General features: G+C 61.1%; 1 protein-coding gene across 1 annotated transcript in view; it reads left to right on the forward strand.

Annotated features, from left to right (window-relative positions):
• ADGRB2 (adhesion G protein-coupled receptor B2) overlaps window positions 1-17,247 on the forward strand; it is a 29,340-nt gene extending 12,093 nt beyond the window's left edge. Inside the window, exons 3-31 of the mRNA XM_023758475.1 lie at window positions 3-40; window positions 294-458; window positions 1,617-1,781; window positions 2,375-2,539; window positions 2,622-2,789; window positions 2,864-2,965; window positions 3,117-3,223; window positions 4,111-4,305; window positions 4,467-4,535; window positions 4,613-4,721; window positions 5,057-5,387; window positions 5,760-5,865; window positions 6,054-6,097; window positions 6,296-6,422; window positions 6,869-6,972; window positions 7,071-7,173; window positions 7,906-8,056; window positions 8,233-8,302; window positions 8,737-8,803; window positions 8,947-9,032; window positions 9,333-9,431; window positions 11,386-11,557; window positions 11,881-11,976; window positions 12,316-12,355; window positions 12,974-13,593; window positions 15,825-15,860; window positions 16,137-16,232; window positions 16,331-16,387; window positions 16,757-17,247. Coding sequence (XP_023614243.1) covers window positions 3-40; window positions 294-458; window positions 1,617-1,781; window positions 2,375-2,539; window positions 2,622-2,789; window positions 2,864-2,965; window positions 3,117-3,223; window positions 4,111-4,305; window positions 4,467-4,535; window positions 4,613-4,721; window positions 5,057-5,387; window positions 5,760-5,865; window positions 6,054-6,097; window positions 6,296-6,422; window positions 6,869-6,972; window positions 7,071-7,173; window positions 7,906-8,056; window positions 8,233-8,302; window positions 8,737-8,803; window positions 8,947-9,032; window positions 9,333-9,431; window positions 11,386-11,557; window positions 11,881-11,976; window positions 12,316-12,355; window positions 12,974-13,593; window positions 15,825-15,860; window positions 16,137-16,232; window positions 16,331-16,387; window positions 16,757-16,942 — 3,874 coding nt within the window. The 3' untranslated portion in view covers window positions 16,943-17,247. The remainder of the gene's footprint in view (window positions 1-2; window positions 41-293; window positions 459-1,616; window positions 1,782-2,374; window positions 2,540-2,621; window positions 2,790-2,863; window positions 2,966-3,116; window positions 3,224-4,110; window positions 4,306-4,466; window positions 4,536-4,612; window positions 4,722-5,056; window positions 5,388-5,759; window positions 5,866-6,053; window positions 6,098-6,295; window positions 6,423-6,868; window positions 6,973-7,070; window positions 7,174-7,905; window positions 8,057-8,232; window positions 8,303-8,736; window positions 8,804-8,946; window positions 9,033-9,332; window positions 9,432-11,385; window positions 11,558-11,880; window positions 11,977-12,315; window positions 12,356-12,973; window positions 13,594-15,824; window positions 15,861-16,136; window positions 16,233-16,330; window positions 16,388-16,756) is intronic.
• Window positions 17,248-17,945: the final 698 nt, after the last annotated feature.

The raw sequence follows: 17,945 nt of genomic DNA on the forward strand, positions 1-17,945 counted from the left end.
AGGTCTGCAGATGAGCCTGGGGTATACCTGGCACAGACAGGTAACTCGGGCCCGCCTCCCTTCCTCTGCGGCGGGGGCCCGACTGTGTGGCATCTGGTGGCATGTGTGCTTGGCATGTGCCCGTCTGTGTCTATGTTCCGGAGCTCAGTCGCACCGTACTGCCACGTGAGGCCTGTGGGCAGGGCTGGGTTGCCTCCTGAAGGGCTTGCCACGTGGGGTCAGGGTAGGAGGATTCCTATGAGCCTGGATGCTTGGAAGGTGCCCCCGCCGCCGACGCTGCCCCTCTCTCGTAGGTGACCCAGCGGCTGAGGAATGGTCCCCGTGGAGCGTGTGTTCCCTGACGTGTGGGCAGGGTCTGCAGGTGCGGACCCGCTCCTGTGTGTCCTCCCCCTATGGGACCCTGTGCAGCGGGCCTCTGCGGGAGACCCGGCCCTGCAACAATTCAGCCACTTGCCCAGGTACGCCCATCCTCCCCGCCCGGTCCGCCCGCAGGGTGAGGGCCCCCCTGGGACTTGGGCAGGTTACTCTTCCTTTCATTCAGCAAATCTGACTGTCCCCCACGCTGTGCCCAGCCCCACCCAGGGCCCTGGGGACACAGATGCATCAGACCAAGGCCCACACCAGTGGGCTGGGTTCTGGGCACATCACTCCCCAGATGCCTGGGGCCTGGTAATCAGCTTATCTTGTTACCCACCTTGACCTTCGTGTTCCCTGTGCTCTGACCACACCAGCACCCTGCACTTTCCCACTGCCCTGTATTTCCTTATTCTCGTCCTGTTCCCCACCCTTCCCACCAGGACTATTAAAATTCAGCCTGTCATTCATGATCTAAGACAAATGACCTTAAAAAAAAGAAAGAAAGAAAGAAACCTTCCCTGATCATCCCTTCCCTCCTCTGATTCCCCACCCCGCTCCCCAGGGAGCCTCCTGTGGCCCCCGAAGCCTCCAGTTCAGCATGGAGCTGAGAGTGTGCATGTGCCTGCGGGGAGGGGAGTCCTGGGCTGGGGCCGCTGCCGCAGTCCTGCTCCTCACGCCCGGAGGGAGTGCAGTGGTGCCTCGGCCTGGCTAGCTCCTGGCTGTGGGATTAAAGTAGGGCTACCTGGGAAGGGGGCTTTGTTACCTGGGGGTGTGGCAGAGCTTGCAAAGGGCTGGGGCAAAGCTGTGTTCTGGAGTGAGCTCTTGTGTCTGTGTCCACGTAGAGGTTCACGTCTATTTGTGTGTCCATGCGCTTGGGGCCAGAGGGGCACTTCTGCTCCAGGCCTGCTGTGTTGGCTTCTTGCTCTGGGTCTGGGTCTGGGGGGTGGGGAGGGGTGGGGAGGGGTACAGTAGGGTAGGGGTGCGTGTAGATCTTGAGTCTTTTCCTGGTCTTCCCTGTGCTCCCAGGAGAGGACCCCCTCCTCCCCTTCTGGCGGATCCTAGGCTCCTGTCTGGGTGTCCTGTGTGAGTTGGGACTATAAACTGTTGTTATCCACACCTCCCGCCCCCCCAAGGGTGGGGCCCAGGACAGAGCCAATGAGGAGTGGTCGCAGAACTGCCGGAGCTCCTGATTGGTGGGTGGATGGGCAGTGGGCGGGGCCAAGGTGCAGCCTAGCCCCCAGCCACGTGCTTCCTTGCAGTGCACGGCGTGTGGGAGGAGTGGGGGTCCTGGAGCCTGTGCTCCCGCAGCTGCGGGCGGGGGTCCCGGAGCCGGATGCGGACCTGCGTGCCCCCCCAGCACGGCGGCAAGGCCTGCGAGGGTCCTGAGCTGCAGACTAAGCTCTGCAGTATGGCTGCCTGCCCGGGTCAGTAGCGCCCAGGGGCTTCCAGGCGGGCGCTGCCCAGCCGGGTGGGGGTTGGGGTCGGGAGGCTCAGAGGAGGCAGTCACGTCCCGTGCCCTGCCTCTGGGGGCCCCATGACCAAGCATGGGGAGACTGTCAGCGGGGGGAGGTGACCTGGCCCAACCCAGTTGGAATTGGCATAGGGTGACCCCATCCAAGGGGGTCTGCTTGCCAGTGCCCTTCCCCCAAGCCCTGGGCTACCCTTGCTGTTCATAGCGCTTTGGTGCTCATGGCCTCCTGGGCTGTGAAAGGACACGAAGCTGGGCCTAAGTTAGAGAAAGATCAATCAAAGGTGACCCGTTTCCCCAGCCAAAAGAGAATGCGTGCCTCATGCTGAGTGGAGAGGTGCCTTGAGTCCCTGGAGCTGGTGACAAGCAGGCGGTACCCGGCCCAGGCACCACCTGCTCACTCCAGCCCCCTTTCACCCTCCGCTCCCCCCTCTTCATCCTCCCTCTCTGGTGGGTTTGGCCTGACTCTAGTACCAATGTTTAGCAGGCCCCCACCAGTGCCCACACCCCTCGCTCAACGGCCACCCCTGCTTGTGTCTCCCCATGCAGTGGAAGGTCAGTGGCTAGAATGGGGTCCCTGGAGCCCGTGCTCCACATCCTGTGCCAACGGGACCCAGCAGCGCAGCCGGAAGTGCAGTGTGGCGGGTCCAGCCTGGGCCACGTGCACGGGGGCCCTCACTGACACCCGCGAGTGCGGCAGCCTCGAGTGTCCCGGTGAGTGCTTGCAAGGGTGGCAGGTGGCCATTCCGGCCCTGGAGGCACCCGAGGCCGTTCAATGCCCCCCCCTCTCCTATAGCCACAGATGGCAAGTGGGGGCCGTGGAACTCGTGGAGCCTGTGCTCCAAGACGTGTGACACAGGCTGGCAGCGTCGCTTCCGCATGTGCCAGGCCACGGGCGCGCAGGGCTATCCCTGCGAGGGCACCGGAGAGGAGGTGAAGCCCTGCAGTGAGAAGAGGTGCCCAGGTATTGCTCGCAGGACCCTGGGGGCTGGGGAACACGCCTGTGGGCCTGGCTGAGCCCCGTCCCTGTACCCACAGCCTTCCATGAGATGTGCAGGGACGAGTACGTGATGCTGATGACGTGGAAGAAGGCGGCTGCTGGCGAGATCATCTACAACAAGTGTCCCCCCAATGCCTCAGGTGAGGGGCAGGGGCTCCCCCTCAGGCCCCCACCCCTGTCACTCTTGCTGCGCCCTTCTGGGATTCCAGCTTCTGGGATCATCCTGAGGTGCAGAATGAAGTGGGTGAGAGCTCAGCTCCCACACCCAGCCCTCTGTCCTGTCCCCTGCAGGGTCTGCCAGCCGCCGCTGTCTCCTCAGTGCCCAGGGTGTGGCATACTGGGGGCTGCCCAGCTTTGCCCGCTGCATCTCCCACGAGTACCGCTACCTGTATCTGTCAGTGAGTGTTCCCTGCTGGGCTGGGGCCGCACGAGATCTACCCCAGACGCTGGTAGGGGGCGGAGGGAGTTTCATTCTCACACGTGCCCATGTGCCTTGGCACATATACGCTGTGCTCACTTCTGCCTGGCTCTGCCTCTCCTCGTCTGGCAGACTCCTACTCATATCTCAAGGCCTAACTCTCAGGAGTGTTCCCTTATCCCTGGTGCCTACCTCTGTTCCTTCAGCTCTTCAGTCATTAAGTGTAATGAATGCTCTTCAGCTTTTCAGTCATTAAGTGTAATGAATGCTCTTCAGTCATTAAGTGTAATGAGTGCTGTCCTGCTAGACTGGGAGCTCCTCCCCAGTGCCCAACTTAGGGCCTGTCTCGGGGTAAGAATGTTGTCAGTGAATGTGGCCTGTGTGTACTTGCTTGTCTGAGAATGTGGCCTGTGTGTACTTGCTTGTCTGAGTATAATTGGTATTAGTTGTGTGCTTGCGTTTGGAACTTGTATGAGAGAGAGAGAGAGAGAGAGAGAGAGAGAGAGAGAGAATGAATGAATATAATGAGCTACAGTCCAGAGTGCGCCTGACCCTTTTTGGGATGGGGGATACCCTATCCTGTATCACACTTATCATCTTTATATTTACATCTGAGCACCTTCCTTCACTAGCTATTTCTCTTTTAGCCTTTTAAAAGTATCTTCAGAGATTCTCTCTATGGGTCTCTTTCTCCAACTCTGTCTCTCCATGAGTTCCTTTGAGCATCTCTGCCCCCCCCCCCACTCTCCCCTCCCACCCGCGTCTCTTTCCTCCCAATGCAAACAGTGGGCGGCCTGGAGTGGGATGGGCCCGAGGTGGTCCCAGCTCCCCACACTCCGATGCCAGCAGCCCGCCTGTCACCTGCAGCTTCGGGAGCACCTGGCCAAGGGGCAGCGCATGCTGGCGGGGGAGGGCATGTCGCAGGTGGTGCGCAGCCTGCAGGAGCTGCTGGCCCGGCGCACCTACTACAGCGGAGACCTGCTCTTCTCGGTGGACATTCTGAGGAACGTCACTGACACCTTCAAGAGGGCCACCTACGTGCCCTCAGCTGATGACGTGCAGGTACCCCCCTGCCTGGCCGGAGGGAAGGGGGACTGAGGGAGTGGGACCGCTGGACTGAACGAGTCTGGGCCCCAATGGCACTCTGCTGGGGGTGGAAGTGTGGCTGTGACAGGGACGCTGTTGGCCCTGGGGCTTCCTGACACTCACTGCTCGCCCCCCAGCGCTTCTTCCAGGTGGTGAGCTTCATGGTGGACGCGGAAAACAAGGACAAGTGGGATGATGCTCAGCAGGTGAGGGGCTAGGCTGCTAGGTTTCCTGCCCCATGGCTCACCTCCGTCTTGGACCCTTACCTACCTCCTGTCCCCAGGTGTCCCCTGGCTCTGTGCACCTGCTCCGGGTGGTGGAGGACTTCATTCACCTGGTGGGCGATGCGCTCAAGGCCTTTCAGAGCTCCTTGATCGTCACGGACAACTTGGGTACAGGAAGCTGGTGGGGGGAGGGTGCTGGCTGTGGAACCCAGGCCCCCGTGGAGGGGGGATGGTTTCTGAGGCTGCTCCTGTCCCTCCCTCTCTTGGGGCCCTGTCTCTTCCGTATTTAACTCCTTATTTGTATCTTTCTCTCCATGTTCCTTCCCCTCCTTCGTCTCTGTGTTGTGTTTCTCTGTGTGTGGGTCTCTGCACCTCTGGGTTGGTACCGATCTTGGTGTCTGCATCTGCTTTCCTGGTGTGTGTCCCCCACATGTCTCTCTCCTTTGTGTCTGCCCTCTATGCGTCTGTCTGTCTCTGCTGTCCCCTGCCCCGTCCCCCTGCAGTGATCAGCATTCAGCGAGAGCCGGTCTCGGCAGTGTCCAGCGACATCACATTCCCCATGCGGGGCCGCAGGGGCATGAAGGACTGGGTGCGGCACTCGGAGGACCGCCTCTTCCTGCCCAAGGAGGTGCTCAGCCTCTCCTCCCCAGGGAAGCCAGCTGCCTCTGCAGCTTCCAGCAGCCCTGCCAGGGGCAGGGGCCCAGGAACAGTGCCCCCTGGTCCAGGCTACTCCCATCAGCGCCTCCTCCCGGCAGACCCCGAGGATTCCTCCTCCTACTTTGTGATTGGTGCTGTGCTCTACCGCACCCTGGGCCTCATCCTGCCGCCCCCCAGGTGAGTCCCTGGGAAGGGTGGAGGGGGCTTTTGAGGGACCAGGCAGTTCCAGGAGAGAGAAGGCGGACCGAGCCTGTGCCGGCCACAGAGAGATCCAGCTGCACCCTCCTGCAGCCTCAGGGACCCCTCGCCTGGCTCTGCATACAGGTGCTTCTCAAAGATGTCTATGAGGCTCCCAGAGGCTTCCCTGCGGTTCAGGGGGTGTTGGACTGAGCCCCAGATCTCACCCGAAATCCTGGGCCCCCCTGAGCTCTAGGCCTCTCCCTGGACTTGACCCCTGGTAGCCCCCTCCCCCCATCCAAAGCACCTTCGGGGTTCCTGACTGGGCCTGGGCACCCGCTGGCAGGAGCTGACCTCAGAACCTGTCCCCAGGCCCCCACTAGCCGTCACATCCCGGGTGATGACAGTGACTGTACGGCCCCCTACACAGCCACCAGCTGAGCCCCTCATCACAGTGGAGCTCTCCTACATCATTAATGTGAGTGGGGGCTCGGCAGGACCCTGGGAAGACCCCAAGGTGGGCGGCCAAAGGCCCATCTGAGGGGGAGCTGGTGTGCACAATGGCAGGCTGACCCTCTGGCCTATGGGGCTGGCGTGGCAGGGCGGGTGGTGGTCAGGGTGGTGAGCCCCCCGGCCCACCCTGCACTCATGTCTTCTGCTCCCCAGGGCACCACAGATCCCCACTGCGCCAGCTGGGATTACTCCAGAGCGTGAGTTGGGCAGGGGCTCTGTGTGGCAGGCCAGAGGGCTCCTTGGTGCCATCCTTGGCCTAAGGGGTGAAGGGCTCTCCACGGCCTGCCTTTCGGATGTGGCCTTGCCCTGGAGTCACCGCTTTGGGCAGAGGCCAGTGCTGGGGGTGGGGCCATGAAGCTGGGCTGGGGCTCATTCCGCCTCTCCCCCCACCTAAGAGATGCCAGCTCAGGGGACTGGGACACCGAGAGCTGCCAGACCCTGGAGACCCAGGCAGCCCACACCCGCTGCCAGTGCCAGCACCTGTCCACCTTTGCCGTGCTGGCCCAGCCGCCCAAGGACCTGGTGAGTCGGGGGTGCCTGGGCTGGGCCGGGAGGAGGCGCCTGGGCTGCCAGTGGCCACCTGTGACATTGTCGGAAGGGACCTGGTGACCCCACAAGTGTGTCTGAGCAGCTGTACTTCTGGGACTGCCCATGGAAGTCTGTGCCCTTGGGATGGTGCTCACAGTGATGAGTTGTGCCTGGGGGTGTGGCGGTGGGCATTTGTGAGTGTTACACACATGTGCGTATCTGGTTGAATGCGCAAGAGTGTGGGTGACTGAGCATAAACACGCCTCCACGTATGGGACTGGGTCTGCTCTGTGTACCTGTGAGGACAGTGGTGAGTCCCCTTCTGTGTGTGGCTGTGACAACGGCACAGGAGCCGGTCTCTACCAGACAGGGAGTGGGGGGGTGGAGGGCAGCCCTGCCACTGCCGGTGACCCATCTGAACCTCTGATCATCTTCCCCAGACCCTGGAGCTGGCGGGCTCCCCCTCGGTCCCCCTGGTGATTGGCTGTGCTGTGTCCTGCATGGCGCTGCTCACCCTGCTTGCCATCTACGCTGCCTTCTGGAGGTAGGTGGGATGCCGGGAAGATGGCGTGGGAGGTGACCAGTCATCCCAGGCTGGGCCGGGACAGCCAGCTCCTCTGTCTCTGCCTGCTGTCCCCTCAGGTTTATAAAATCTGAACGCTCCATCATCTTGCTCAATTTCTGCCTGTCCATCCTGGCGTCTAACATCCTGATCCTGGTGGGCCAGTCGCGGGTGCTGAGCAAGGCAGGTGCAGGCTCAGGGGTATCAGGGAGTGCGCGCGGGGTGAAGGGGGCGAGGGCAGGGAGTGTTTGCAGGTGATGGCGCGTGCGTTTTTGTGTGTATGCACCGCAGTGATGGATGTTGTTATACACTCCAGCTGTGTGTTGGGTGAGGGTGTGGGAAATTGTGTGTGAGCATACGTGCCGGCGTTGGAGAGGAGGGGGGTGTGTACTCGAGTGATGTCTGTGTACATCTGTGAATGTCTACGTGAGTCAGGCGCCTGTGTGCACGTGTGTGGGCGGGTGGCATTTGTGGAGCCTGAGCCTTCTCGTGTCTCTGGACATGGAAGAGCCTCAGCAAGGCCTTTTGTGCCATCTGCCTGTGGATGACCTGGGCTGGCTGTCCCTTATGCCCCCCTCAGCCTTCTCTGCACAGGGCCAGCACTGTGCGTGCCAGGTGTGGGGCCCACCCGGCCATGACGGGGCAGGTGCTCCTGTCTGTCCCCCTCCCTGCCAGCCCCATCTGTGTGTGGGCAGCCTGCCCGACCGCCTCTCGGATGCTGAATGCTGTGTGCATGTCACCAGGCCTGTGTCGTGCTGTGTGTGGGTGCAGGAAGACGGGGGTGCCTGGCAGGGCTCTGTGGGGGGCGGAGCTCGGGTGGGCAGCTATGGCAGCCCAGCGCGGGGCGTGGGAAGCCTGGCGCCTCCCACCCTGGCTGCTGCTCAGGGCCACTCCCTCCTTTTCCTCTCCTTGTAGGGTGTGTGCACCATGACAGCCGCCTTCCTGCACTTCTTCTTCCTCTCCTCCTTTTGCTGGGTGCTCACTGAGGCTTGGCAGTCCTACTTGGCCGTCATTGGACGGATGCGCACCCGCCTTGTTCGCAAGCGCTTTCTCTGCCTGGGCTGGGGTGAGCAGGGCCCGTGCTGGACTCTGCCGATGGGCGTTGGGGGCAGGGGCGGCAAGATAGGTTCAGCTTCGGCCACGGCCCCTTTCTGTGGGCACAAGAGACACCTGGGCTGGGTCTGGGAGCACGAGAGGTCCCTGAGGACTAGCCGGCTCAATCTGGCTCCTCTTCTCCCCCAGGTCTGCCTGCCCTGGTGGTGGCTGTGTCTGTCGGCTTTACCCGCACCAAAGGATACGGTACATCCAGCTAGTACGTGGGCCTCCCATAGTGGGCAGAGGGCGTTACTGAACCTGTTAGGGCCCCAGACGGGGCCTCCGGCCTTTTCAGGCTATACCTCTGGCCCACACCCGCTGTGGGGCTTTGGGCAAATCCTTCCCCATCTCAGAGCCTCAGTTTCCCTGGTTGTCAACAGATGTGCTGGGATTGGCTAATCTCTAAGAACTATCTAGTTCAGGGGTCTGCCTTGTTTGATCCCCAGGGGGCTGGGCTTGATGGTCTTCACTTTTGTTAGAGGGGAAACTGAGGCTTGGCAAGAGCCAGTGGCTCCTCTGACGCTGTCTGGGGCTCGGCCTCATTGCTGATGTGGGCCTGGCAGCTCAGCAGGCTCTGAGGGATGGCATTTGAGGGTGGGGAGGAGCCTGCTTGGGTGACTGATACTCTCTCCCTGTCCCCCCCCCCCCCAGCTGCTGGCTCTCCCTCGAGGGTGGCCTGCTCTATGCCTTTGTGGGCCCTGCAGCCGTCATTGTCCTGGTATGTGCCCCTTCAGTGTCCCGGGAGGGGGGTGGCCCCGGGGGTCGACTCCTCTCTGCACTCCAGCTCCCACCTGGGGCTTTCCCTGCCAGGAGGGCACCTGGTGATCCTGTCTCCCTCACCCCACTCCACGGGGCCCCCAGGTGAACATGCTCATCGGAATCATCGTCTTCAACAAGCTCATGGCTCGAGATGGCATCTCAGACAAGTCCAAGAAGCAGAGGGCCGGGTAAGGGGGCGTCTCTGTGACCCGGCCTTGTGGGCAGTGGGATAGGGAGGGAGGGCTCTGGCCAATCTTGGAGTCAGGGCTTGACCGTGCGACTGACCGGGGCTCCCTAACCTTGGCGCGTCAAGGGTGCAGGCCAGGTGGGCGCTCGGAGTGCTCAGCTGCAGCCCCTCGCCCACCCTAACCCACCTCTCTCTCTCTCACCTGCCCTCCCCTCCCACCCTGCTCTGGGGCTCACGCTGCCCCTCTCCTCCCACTTCCCATGTGTTTCCCCCCTTCTCCCGTGTCTGTGCTGCCCCCGAGGTTGGAGCGGTGCCCCTGGGCCAGCCTGCTCCTCCCCTGCTCAGCGTGTGGAGCGGTCCCCAGCCCCCTGCTCAGCTCAGCCTCGGCCAGGAACGCCATGTTAGTTGTGCCCCACGGGGGGCGGGGAGGTGGGTGGGCAGTGACCTTGGTGGGGGGAGGAGGGATATCAGCCCAGTGCCCTGGAAAGCTTGGTGTCCAGATGGCAGAGGGTATCGGGAGTGAATGTCTGTGCTTCCTGGAAAATGCTGGGTTCCTGTGCCCCCCCTTTGCTCCCATCCCTGTGCTTACTGCCAGCTTAGGTTTCATCCAGGCCCAGCTGAAGACCCCCTTACACCTCCACCTGCAGAAGCTCATAGTCCTTAGAACTTTTGAGGCCATAGAACCTCAGAATTAGAATGATAGAGTCTTAGAATAAGACAGTCGGAAGCTAAGAATGTTAGAATGTGAATCAGAGCCTTATCGTCTGTCATAGAATCTGAAAGTTAGAATTTTAGAGGTATTGAATCTCAACCAGTTGGGAGATAGAGAATCTTGGAGGTAGAGAATTCTGTCATTGAGATACCCCTGCCCCTGGTAGCTGAGAATCTTAAAATGTCAACCATGCACAAATCCACAAGGGCCTCAGGGCCAACCTCCCGCCCAGGGCCGGGAACCCGTCTCGTCCTCCCTGACCGGCGGGGTCCAGCTTTATCTTGCACATTTCCAGGGTCAGGAGCTCACTGCCTCTGGAGGCGGCTGGCACCATTTCTGGGAAGCTCCGTGGAGTAGGGAGCTCGCTGTCACTTGGGCTGCCAGCTGCCTCTCTGACCCAGGCTGTCAGAACTAGCAGTTAGAAGCCTGGGCTTTGGAGGCAGCCAAACTGGGTTTGCATCCCAGCTTGGTCTCTCTGCCCAGCTGGGCACACTCCAGTTTCTTCATCTGTAAATTGGGATAATAATCCCCATGGCTGTTTATTGGAGTTGTTTTGATCACAGTGTGAACTAATGTATGTAAAGTGTTCCGCGTAGGGCCTGGCAGAGAATAGGTGGCTAATCAATGGCAGCTCTTATGACTGTGATTAGGCCTCTCTTGGTCTTGGCTCTGCCCTCGGGGGCTGTGGAGACCACGGCGCCTGCCCCCACACCAGGCTGAGCAGCTCCCCATCGCTCTTCGAAGGACAGATCTTGGCCCCCTGCCCCTCTTTCTGCCTTGACCAGAGCTGTGTCCCCCCGCCTTGCCTGACTCTCCCACCTGGGGTGTTCATGAGGCAGAGGGGGCTGGGTATGGCACCTGGCCCAGCAGGGCAACACTGCCCTCCTGCACCCAGAGGGCGGTTGGCACTGGTGCCTGGATGCAGGGCCCATCTGCCTTTTTTCCCCTCTGCCCTCCCGGTCAAGGAGGCGAGGGATGTGTGGGTTTGGCCCTGATCCCGGCTTTTATCCCCAGGCCTCTGAGCAGGCACTGGGGGCCTGGGGCCCCCTCCTTGGGAAACTGAAGGGAGGGGAGCCTCTTGTTGCACCGGCCCTGGCCCCCATCTTCTCCCCAAAGATTTGTGCTCTGTGACACCCTCTGTGGCTTTGCCTGTTTAATCTTTCTGACTGTGTGTCTCCCCTGCCTCAGTCTCACGGTGTCTGCCGTCTCTCTCTGTCCCTGTCCTCGTCTTCCTCTCCCAGAATCTCTGGGGAGGTGGCCCAGGCTGTGATTTTGTACTCATTGGAGCTGAAAGTCACAGCAATGTCTCCCTTCTCCTCCTCTCCCCCTGTCCTGTTCCACCTTCTCCGTCTCTGTCCCCTGATGCTGCCTCTGGCTGTGGCTCAGTCCCATCGTGTCTGTGTGTCTGCCCCTCCCACGTCTCCGGGTCCCTGCTCTGGCCCCATAGCTCTTCCTTTCTGTCTCTGTTCTGTTCCTCCGGCCCCAGCTCCTCAGCCCGTCTCTGCTGTGGGACATTGCTGAGACCTTGGCGTGTGGGGCCCTGTCCATCCTGCGCAGCTCCAGGGCCCCGGGCTCAGTGCAGGCCTGGCGCAGCTCACCGTTTCCTGGTGTCACCCTGACGGACCCTCTGCTGTGTCCTCAGGGCCTCACTCTGGAGCTCCTGCGTGGTGCTGCCCCTGCTGGCGCTCACCTGGATGTCCGCCGTCCTGGCCATGACAGACCGCCGCTCCGTGCTCTTCCAGGCCCTCTTTGCTGTCTTCAACTCTGCCCAGGGCTTCGTCATCACGGCCGTGCACTGCTTCCTGCGCCGAGAGGTGGGCTGGGCCCCTCCTGCCCTTTCACACCCGCCTCGCCAGGCCAGTGCGCTCGCTTCTCCCCACGTGCACACAGACAGGATGGAGGCCCCGGCCAGGCCTCCGGCTGGGCAGCCCTGGGTGTGGAAGCTGAGAGCCCAGGGCAGCCTTGTCCCTGGCCTCCTGGCCTCCTGCTCCCCTCAGCCTTCCCCTAGGCTGGATGTGCTTCTGTCCTTCCAAACCACCTGGGTGCCTGGGTGCCTGGGTGGCTGGGTGGGAGGCACAGCCAGCTGTGGCCAGGGGCCCTGTGGCGGCCTCAGGCCATAGGCACCCACTGCCCCCAGGTCCAGGACGTGGTGAAGTGCCAGATGGGCGTGTGCCGGGCCGATGAGAGCGAGGACTCCCCTGACTCATGTAAGAACGGGCAGCTGCAGATCCTGGTGAGTGACGAGGCCTGGCAGGGTGGGTTCTGAGCACGCCCCACCCCCATTTCCCTGCTCCAGGCCCCTCACCTTCTCCATCCATGGCAGGGAGGGGACAGAGGCCAGGTTTGGTTCAGACTCAGCCACTGACCACTGGGTGGCATTGGGCAAGTCTTTCTCTCGTTCAGTTTTTAAACCTGTCCAGTGGGGTTGGAGTGGACATGTCTGGGGTCCCCGGGGCTCTGTTGGGTGTGCCCTGGGTAGCACCTCTGGGTGGGTAGGGAGGGGAATGAGCCCCCCCACCCTGATACATTGATTCTCTCTCTGCCCACCTGCTCTGTCCCTCTCTGCCTATAGTCAGACTTTGAAAAGGATGTGGATCTGGCTTGTCAGACAGGTGAGTCTGCTGGCACAGAGTTGAGCATGATCCCCGGGGAAGGCCAGAGAAGGGAGGGCCCCCAGCCCCACTGTGGGAGGCCCCGATAGGGGTCTGACTGTAGAGTTTAGCTTTAGAGCCAGGCAGCCCTTAGTGGATTCAAGGCTGTGAACACACCTACTGTGTAACTTTGGGCAGACAGTTTTCCTCTCTGAGCCTTAAATGGGTTAGGCGACATCAAGTGCCCAGGGTGCTTGGCACATAGTAGCTGTTACAGTGTAGTATTATTTCCAGGGTTCTTACCAGGTTCCCTTTCCAGTTCTGTCTCCTGGAGAGGAGCTGCCCAGGGAGGGGGAGGAGCAAGGCCCTGTGACAGCCTCAGGGCTGTGGGGTTAGAGGTCAGGAGCTGACCTGTGGGAGTTGGTCCTTGGCTTTGTTCCTTACACTGCCTTGCTGTGGGTCTGTGGGCCAGTTGTTTTCTTAATTCCTCTGGTGTGGGAGAGAGTATCAATCATCCGGCCATCTCGCCAGTTTCCTTCTCTATCTGAGCTCAGGGGCTTGGTACCTGACCAGTCTGGGCAGGGGCATCTTGGGGTTCCTCCTCCCCAGAACTTACCTCCCTCCCACTCCTGCCCCCAGTTCTGTTCAAGGAGGTGAACACTTGCAACCCGTCCACCATCACGGGCACCCTGTCCCGCCTGTCCCTGGATGAGGACGAGGAGCCCAAGTCCTGCCTTGTGGGTCCGGAGGGTGGCCTCAGCTTCTCCACGCTGCCCGGGAACATCCTGATGCCCATGGCAGCCTCGCCAGGGCTGGGGGAGCCGCCGCCCCCCAAGAAGCCCAACCCCGTGTACATGTGTGGGGAGGGCAGCCTGCGGCAGCTGGACCTCACGTGGCTCCGGCCGGGCGAGCCAGGCTCCGAGGGGGACTACATGGTGCTGCCCCGAAGGACTCTGAGCCTGCAGCCTGGCGGTGGGGGTGGAGGGGGTGAGGATCCCCCAAGGACCCGGCCCGAGGGCACCCCCCGACGCTCTGCCAAGGCCTTGGCCCATACCGAAGGCTACCCCAGCTTCTTATCCGTGGACCACTCGGGCCTGGGGCTGGGCCCTGCCTATGGGTCTCTACAGAACCCCTACGGGATGACCTTCCAACCGCCACCACCGACGCCCAGCGCCCGCCAAGTGCCCGAGCCGGGAGAGCGCAGCCGGACCATGCCCCGCACTGTGCCCGGCTCCACCATGAAGCTGGGTTCCTTGGAGGTGAGGGGCTGTAGGGCCTGGGAGGCCTGCCACCAGGTGCCTGAGACTAAGTCCCAGGCAGCAGCGGGAAGGGACAGCCAGCAACCGCCCCAGAGCAGCATCTCTTCCTCTGTTAGTGCCCACGGCAAATCCACGGGAATCCTGGCTCCTCTGAACGCCTCAAGCGGGCTTGGACTTCACGCTCTGAGGGTGCCCTGTTCGATGCATTCTCACATGCTTTAGTGCCTGCTTGGGGGTGAACGGTTAGAATGGGTCTTCCTTTAAGGGGCCTGAGAGCCTGGGCTTCCTGGTCACACAGATCTGGGTTCAGATCAGAGCGCTCTGGTCAGCAGTGAGATCTTGAGCAAAATCTCCCTCTGAGCCTCAGTAGATCTCGCTTAGCATTCATATCTCTGAGCCTCAGTTTCCTCATTTGTAAAGCGGAGATAACAGAGCAGCTTCTTTGTGGATGGAGTTGTTGCGAGGACTAATTGAGTGATATAAAACATTTATCTCTGTGGGGTGGGTAGAAAGTGCTAGACGATTGGGGACCGCTGCGACCATCATCCCTGAAATCAGCCTCAGCAGAGCCTATCGGCCTGTGGCAACTGACCCTCCCCTTTCTGAGAAAATGTAAGCCCCGCTCTCTGCCCACCTGTGTGGTTTCTGTGGATGCCCCACTTTCCATCTGGCCTCCTCAGACCTGCTCCCTGCACAGACTCACTGGGAACAGGCAGGCGGTAGTGATATAGAACTCTGGAACATTCTAGAACTTTAGTTGGAGGGATGAGGGGGCTGTGGGTAAGGAAGGGGGCAGGAGTCAGGGCTCAGACACGGTTGGGTGCTCATGCTCGGCCTCAGAATCCTGCTCCCCATCCTCCGCACGAAGGAAGTTAAGTTAGCATCGAGGAGCTTCACAAGTTTAGATTTTTTTCCCAAAATGTTTCTTGAACATTTGGTGCCTGCTCCTGTTACAGATGGCAAAACAGGAAGGCGTAACAAAGACAAAACCCAATACCGGCATTGGGCATGGGGGTGAGCTCAGCATCATGGTTTCCGTCTGTGGACACCTGCCCATGGTTGGACCACACAGGAGGGGCCAGCATTGGGCTCCTTGTGTGGGAGGCGGCAATAAATGTGGCAGCATCTTTAGGGGTCAAGGATGGCATCCCAAGTTCTGGTGTGCGTAACTGCAGGGGGGCAGAGTGGAGGAGTGGATTTGTGGTGGGGGGATTCTGAATTAATTCCGTTGGGCACAGCTGTGGGCATTGGGAAGGGAGAGGTGTGCTGCCTCCAGAAATAGAGGCGTGGCTGGGAGCAGGGAGAGCACACACGTGCGTGGTGAAGGGCAGGAGGAGGTCCAGGGCAGATGTGCAGGGCCTAGTGCTGGGGAAGCCGGTGGAGGAAAGCAGGCAGCCAGGGGAGCGGTGCCCTGAAGGCCGGTGGTGGGGAACATGTCTGCGGGCCTGGGACTTGGGAGAGCTAGATGGTGTTTTAGCGGCATCCTTGAGCGCCTTGGGGCAAGTCCCTTCTCTCCGGACCTCAGTTTTCCCAATGTAACCGGGGAAAGTTGGCCTTGGTTTCGTGAGTGCTCCGTGCCAACATTCTAAGACTCGAAGGCCTCCTCCTTGGGTGGCACTGGACACTGAGTGGCTTGTTAGGACCTTGGAGGTGGGTCTTGGGCAAATGAGGGCCAGAGAGGCCCGTGAAGGGGTGGGGAGGCCAGGGAGGAGGGGCCTGGTTTTTGAGAAAAAGGAGCAAGGCAGGGTTAAAAGGACTAAAAACCCTCGCCCTGTGTTTGCTGGACAAATGGAGGGCTCTGGGGGGAGGGGAGCCCGGGGCTGGCAACGAGAAAGGGGCAAGACGGGCAGAGGGGTAGGATCCAGGGCACGGAGGCAGGAGCGTCTGCTCTGTGGCCCCGTGTGGGGATCGTGTCCCTGCCCCCTGGGAGTCTGTACGGGGACATCGGCCCCATGTGCGGTTGCGTGTCTGCGAGTGTGCCAGTGTGTGCCTCCTGTGAGCGTCTGCCTGCATGTGTGCATTGCAGGGGGGCCTGGGGGAGAGCTGCAGCCCTGTGGCAGGGTAGTGCCTCGGCTCCTCATCTCCTCGTCCCCCAGGCCTCGGCCCCTCTCCCCACAACCCCAGGGGCTGCCTTTTAAGGATTCTGAGCTCCTAGGCGCAGGCAGTGGGCAGCCCCTGCGTGTGGTAATAAACTTTCTTCTCCTTCACGGCCTCCTTGCTGCTCCTTCCAGAGGAAGAAGCTGCGGTATTCAGACCTGGACTTTGAGGTCAGTGCTGTGTGTATGTGTGTGGTGAGGGGGTGGGGGTTGTCCCTGGAAGTTAGCCCAAGCCCCACTGCAGAGCCTGACCTGTGGGGTCCTCCCAACACCCCCTCCCTGCCCTATCCTGTAGCTCTGGGTGAAGAGAGAGCTGGGCCTTGTCCCAGAGGGGCCAGCAATAGGCAGGGAAGTGGGGACCCAGGGTGCCCAGTGCCCTGAGTGCGGGGCTGGCTCACGGTGCTGCCCCGGGGGGCACCGCCTCTGACGCCCTGTGGCTCCCAGAAGGTGATGCACACCCGGAAACGGCACTCGGAACTCTACCACGAGCTTAACCAGAAGTTCCACACCTTCGACCGCTACCGCAGCCAGTCCACGGCCAAGGTGAGGGTTCTTCCTGTGGCTGCCCTGCCCGAAGCTCAGGGCCCAATCTGGTGCAGTGGCCCCGGGGGTCAGACCCTGACCCATGGCCCCCGTTACAGAGGGAGAAGCGCTGGAGTGTGTCCTCGGGTGGGGCGACCGAACGGACTCTGTCCAGCGTAAGTCCCCCTGGGCTGGGTGGGGGTGAGTGGGCTCTGTCCACCGCCCCTGCCTGGGCAAACTCAGCCTCCCCCGCCAAGGGCCTACCCACACCATAAGCAACAGTTCTGGGGTTGCACGGGGATAGGGAGCATTGATGGGGGCTCCTCCGGGGTCTTGAGGAGGGTGGGCACAGCACAGGGGTCAGGACCCCAACTCTGGAGCCAGGCAGATCAGGATTGGAACCCTATTTTGGCACCTGGTTGCTTAGTACCTTTGTGCATCACTAGCATCACTGGCTTTCTCTGGGCCTCCTCAGTTTGTTCTTCTGTGCAGCGGGTGAGAAGGTATCGCTCCATCTCCATGGGCCCCTCCTGCTCCCTCCACAGGAGAAGCCCAGTCCGGGGGAGCATCCTAGCTTGTCCCAACATCGGCGACACCAGAGTTGGAGCACCTTCAAGTCTATGACGCTGGGCTCACTGCCCCCCAAGCCCCGAGAACGGCTGGCCCTGCACCGGGCAGCGGCCTGGGAGCCCACAGAACCACCGGATGGTGACTTCCAGACGGAGGTGTGAGTGCCACGCCAGACTGCCCTCTGCGGATAAAAATACATATATCTCTCTATTTTCACACTCCACTTTGGAACTACCCGGGAGCCAGCGCCCCCTCCCCTCTGCCGAGGGCTGGGCAGGACGCGCGGTGGACTCAGCTGGTCTGGGGGAGCCAGACTCGGTGTCGCCTGGGGGGGCCAGGGCCCTTCCCTGTTTCTTAGGGGCCCCTCAGGCACTGGAGCCCCATCTTGGCCCCAGCCTGTCTGTCTCTGTCCTGGGCTGGGGAGGGGGGAGGGGAACTTTGTTGGGAATAAACTTCACTCTGTGGATTTTGCTGCTGAGCGGTTCGCTTCCCTCAGGGGAGGGCCCAGCCCTGGGATCCCAACAGCTTTGTTTATCTCCTCGGTTCACCTCGCTTGGTCTCATCAGAGTGTGTGATGGCTCAGTCCAGCCCTGACTTGAGTGAGGGGCGCCTGGGCTCTGACCCTGTCCTTGCCCTTGAATCCCTGGGCGACCTGGGGCACACCCCTTTCCCTGTTGGGACCTGGGGAAGCAGGTTGGGAATGTGGGCGGGGCCCCTTGCAGCTGGCCTTCCCCAGTGGCTGTGATGGTTGTGGCTGCCTTTCCCTGGGGCCTGAAGGCCAGACTTTAGTGACCTCAGTTTCCCCATCTGTGAAATGGCGATGGTACTAATCCTCACTGAAAGGTCCGGAGGGGGCCGGGGTGGCGCACCTATGACATGAGGCCATAATGTATCAAAAGAGATTTTATTCCCGACACCTGGGTGCAGGTGGGCTGAGACCGAGAAAGGCATCAGCGGAGAGAGCAGGGAGAGATAGGTTTTTATTAATTTTTGCTGGCTGCAAGCCGCTCTGCTGATGCAGGGTCTGGTCCGTCCTTGGTTCCTCCCATGCCAGGTGTCTTCTGGCTATCTGAGCTATGCTGTGCCCAAGGCTGCAAGGTATCTGCTAAGCACAATAAGTTTTTCTTTGCCTGTTTTATCCTCCTTAACCCTTTCACTTACCTC

This window comes from Myotis lucifugus, unplaced genomic scaffold, assembly GCF_000147115.1.
Source record: "Myotis lucifugus unplaced genomic scaffold, Myoluc2.0 scaffold_131, whole genome shotgun sequence".
NCBI classification, from domain to species: domain Eukaryota; kingdom Metazoa; phylum Chordata; class Mammalia; order Chiroptera; family Vespertilionidae; genus Myotis; species Myotis lucifugus.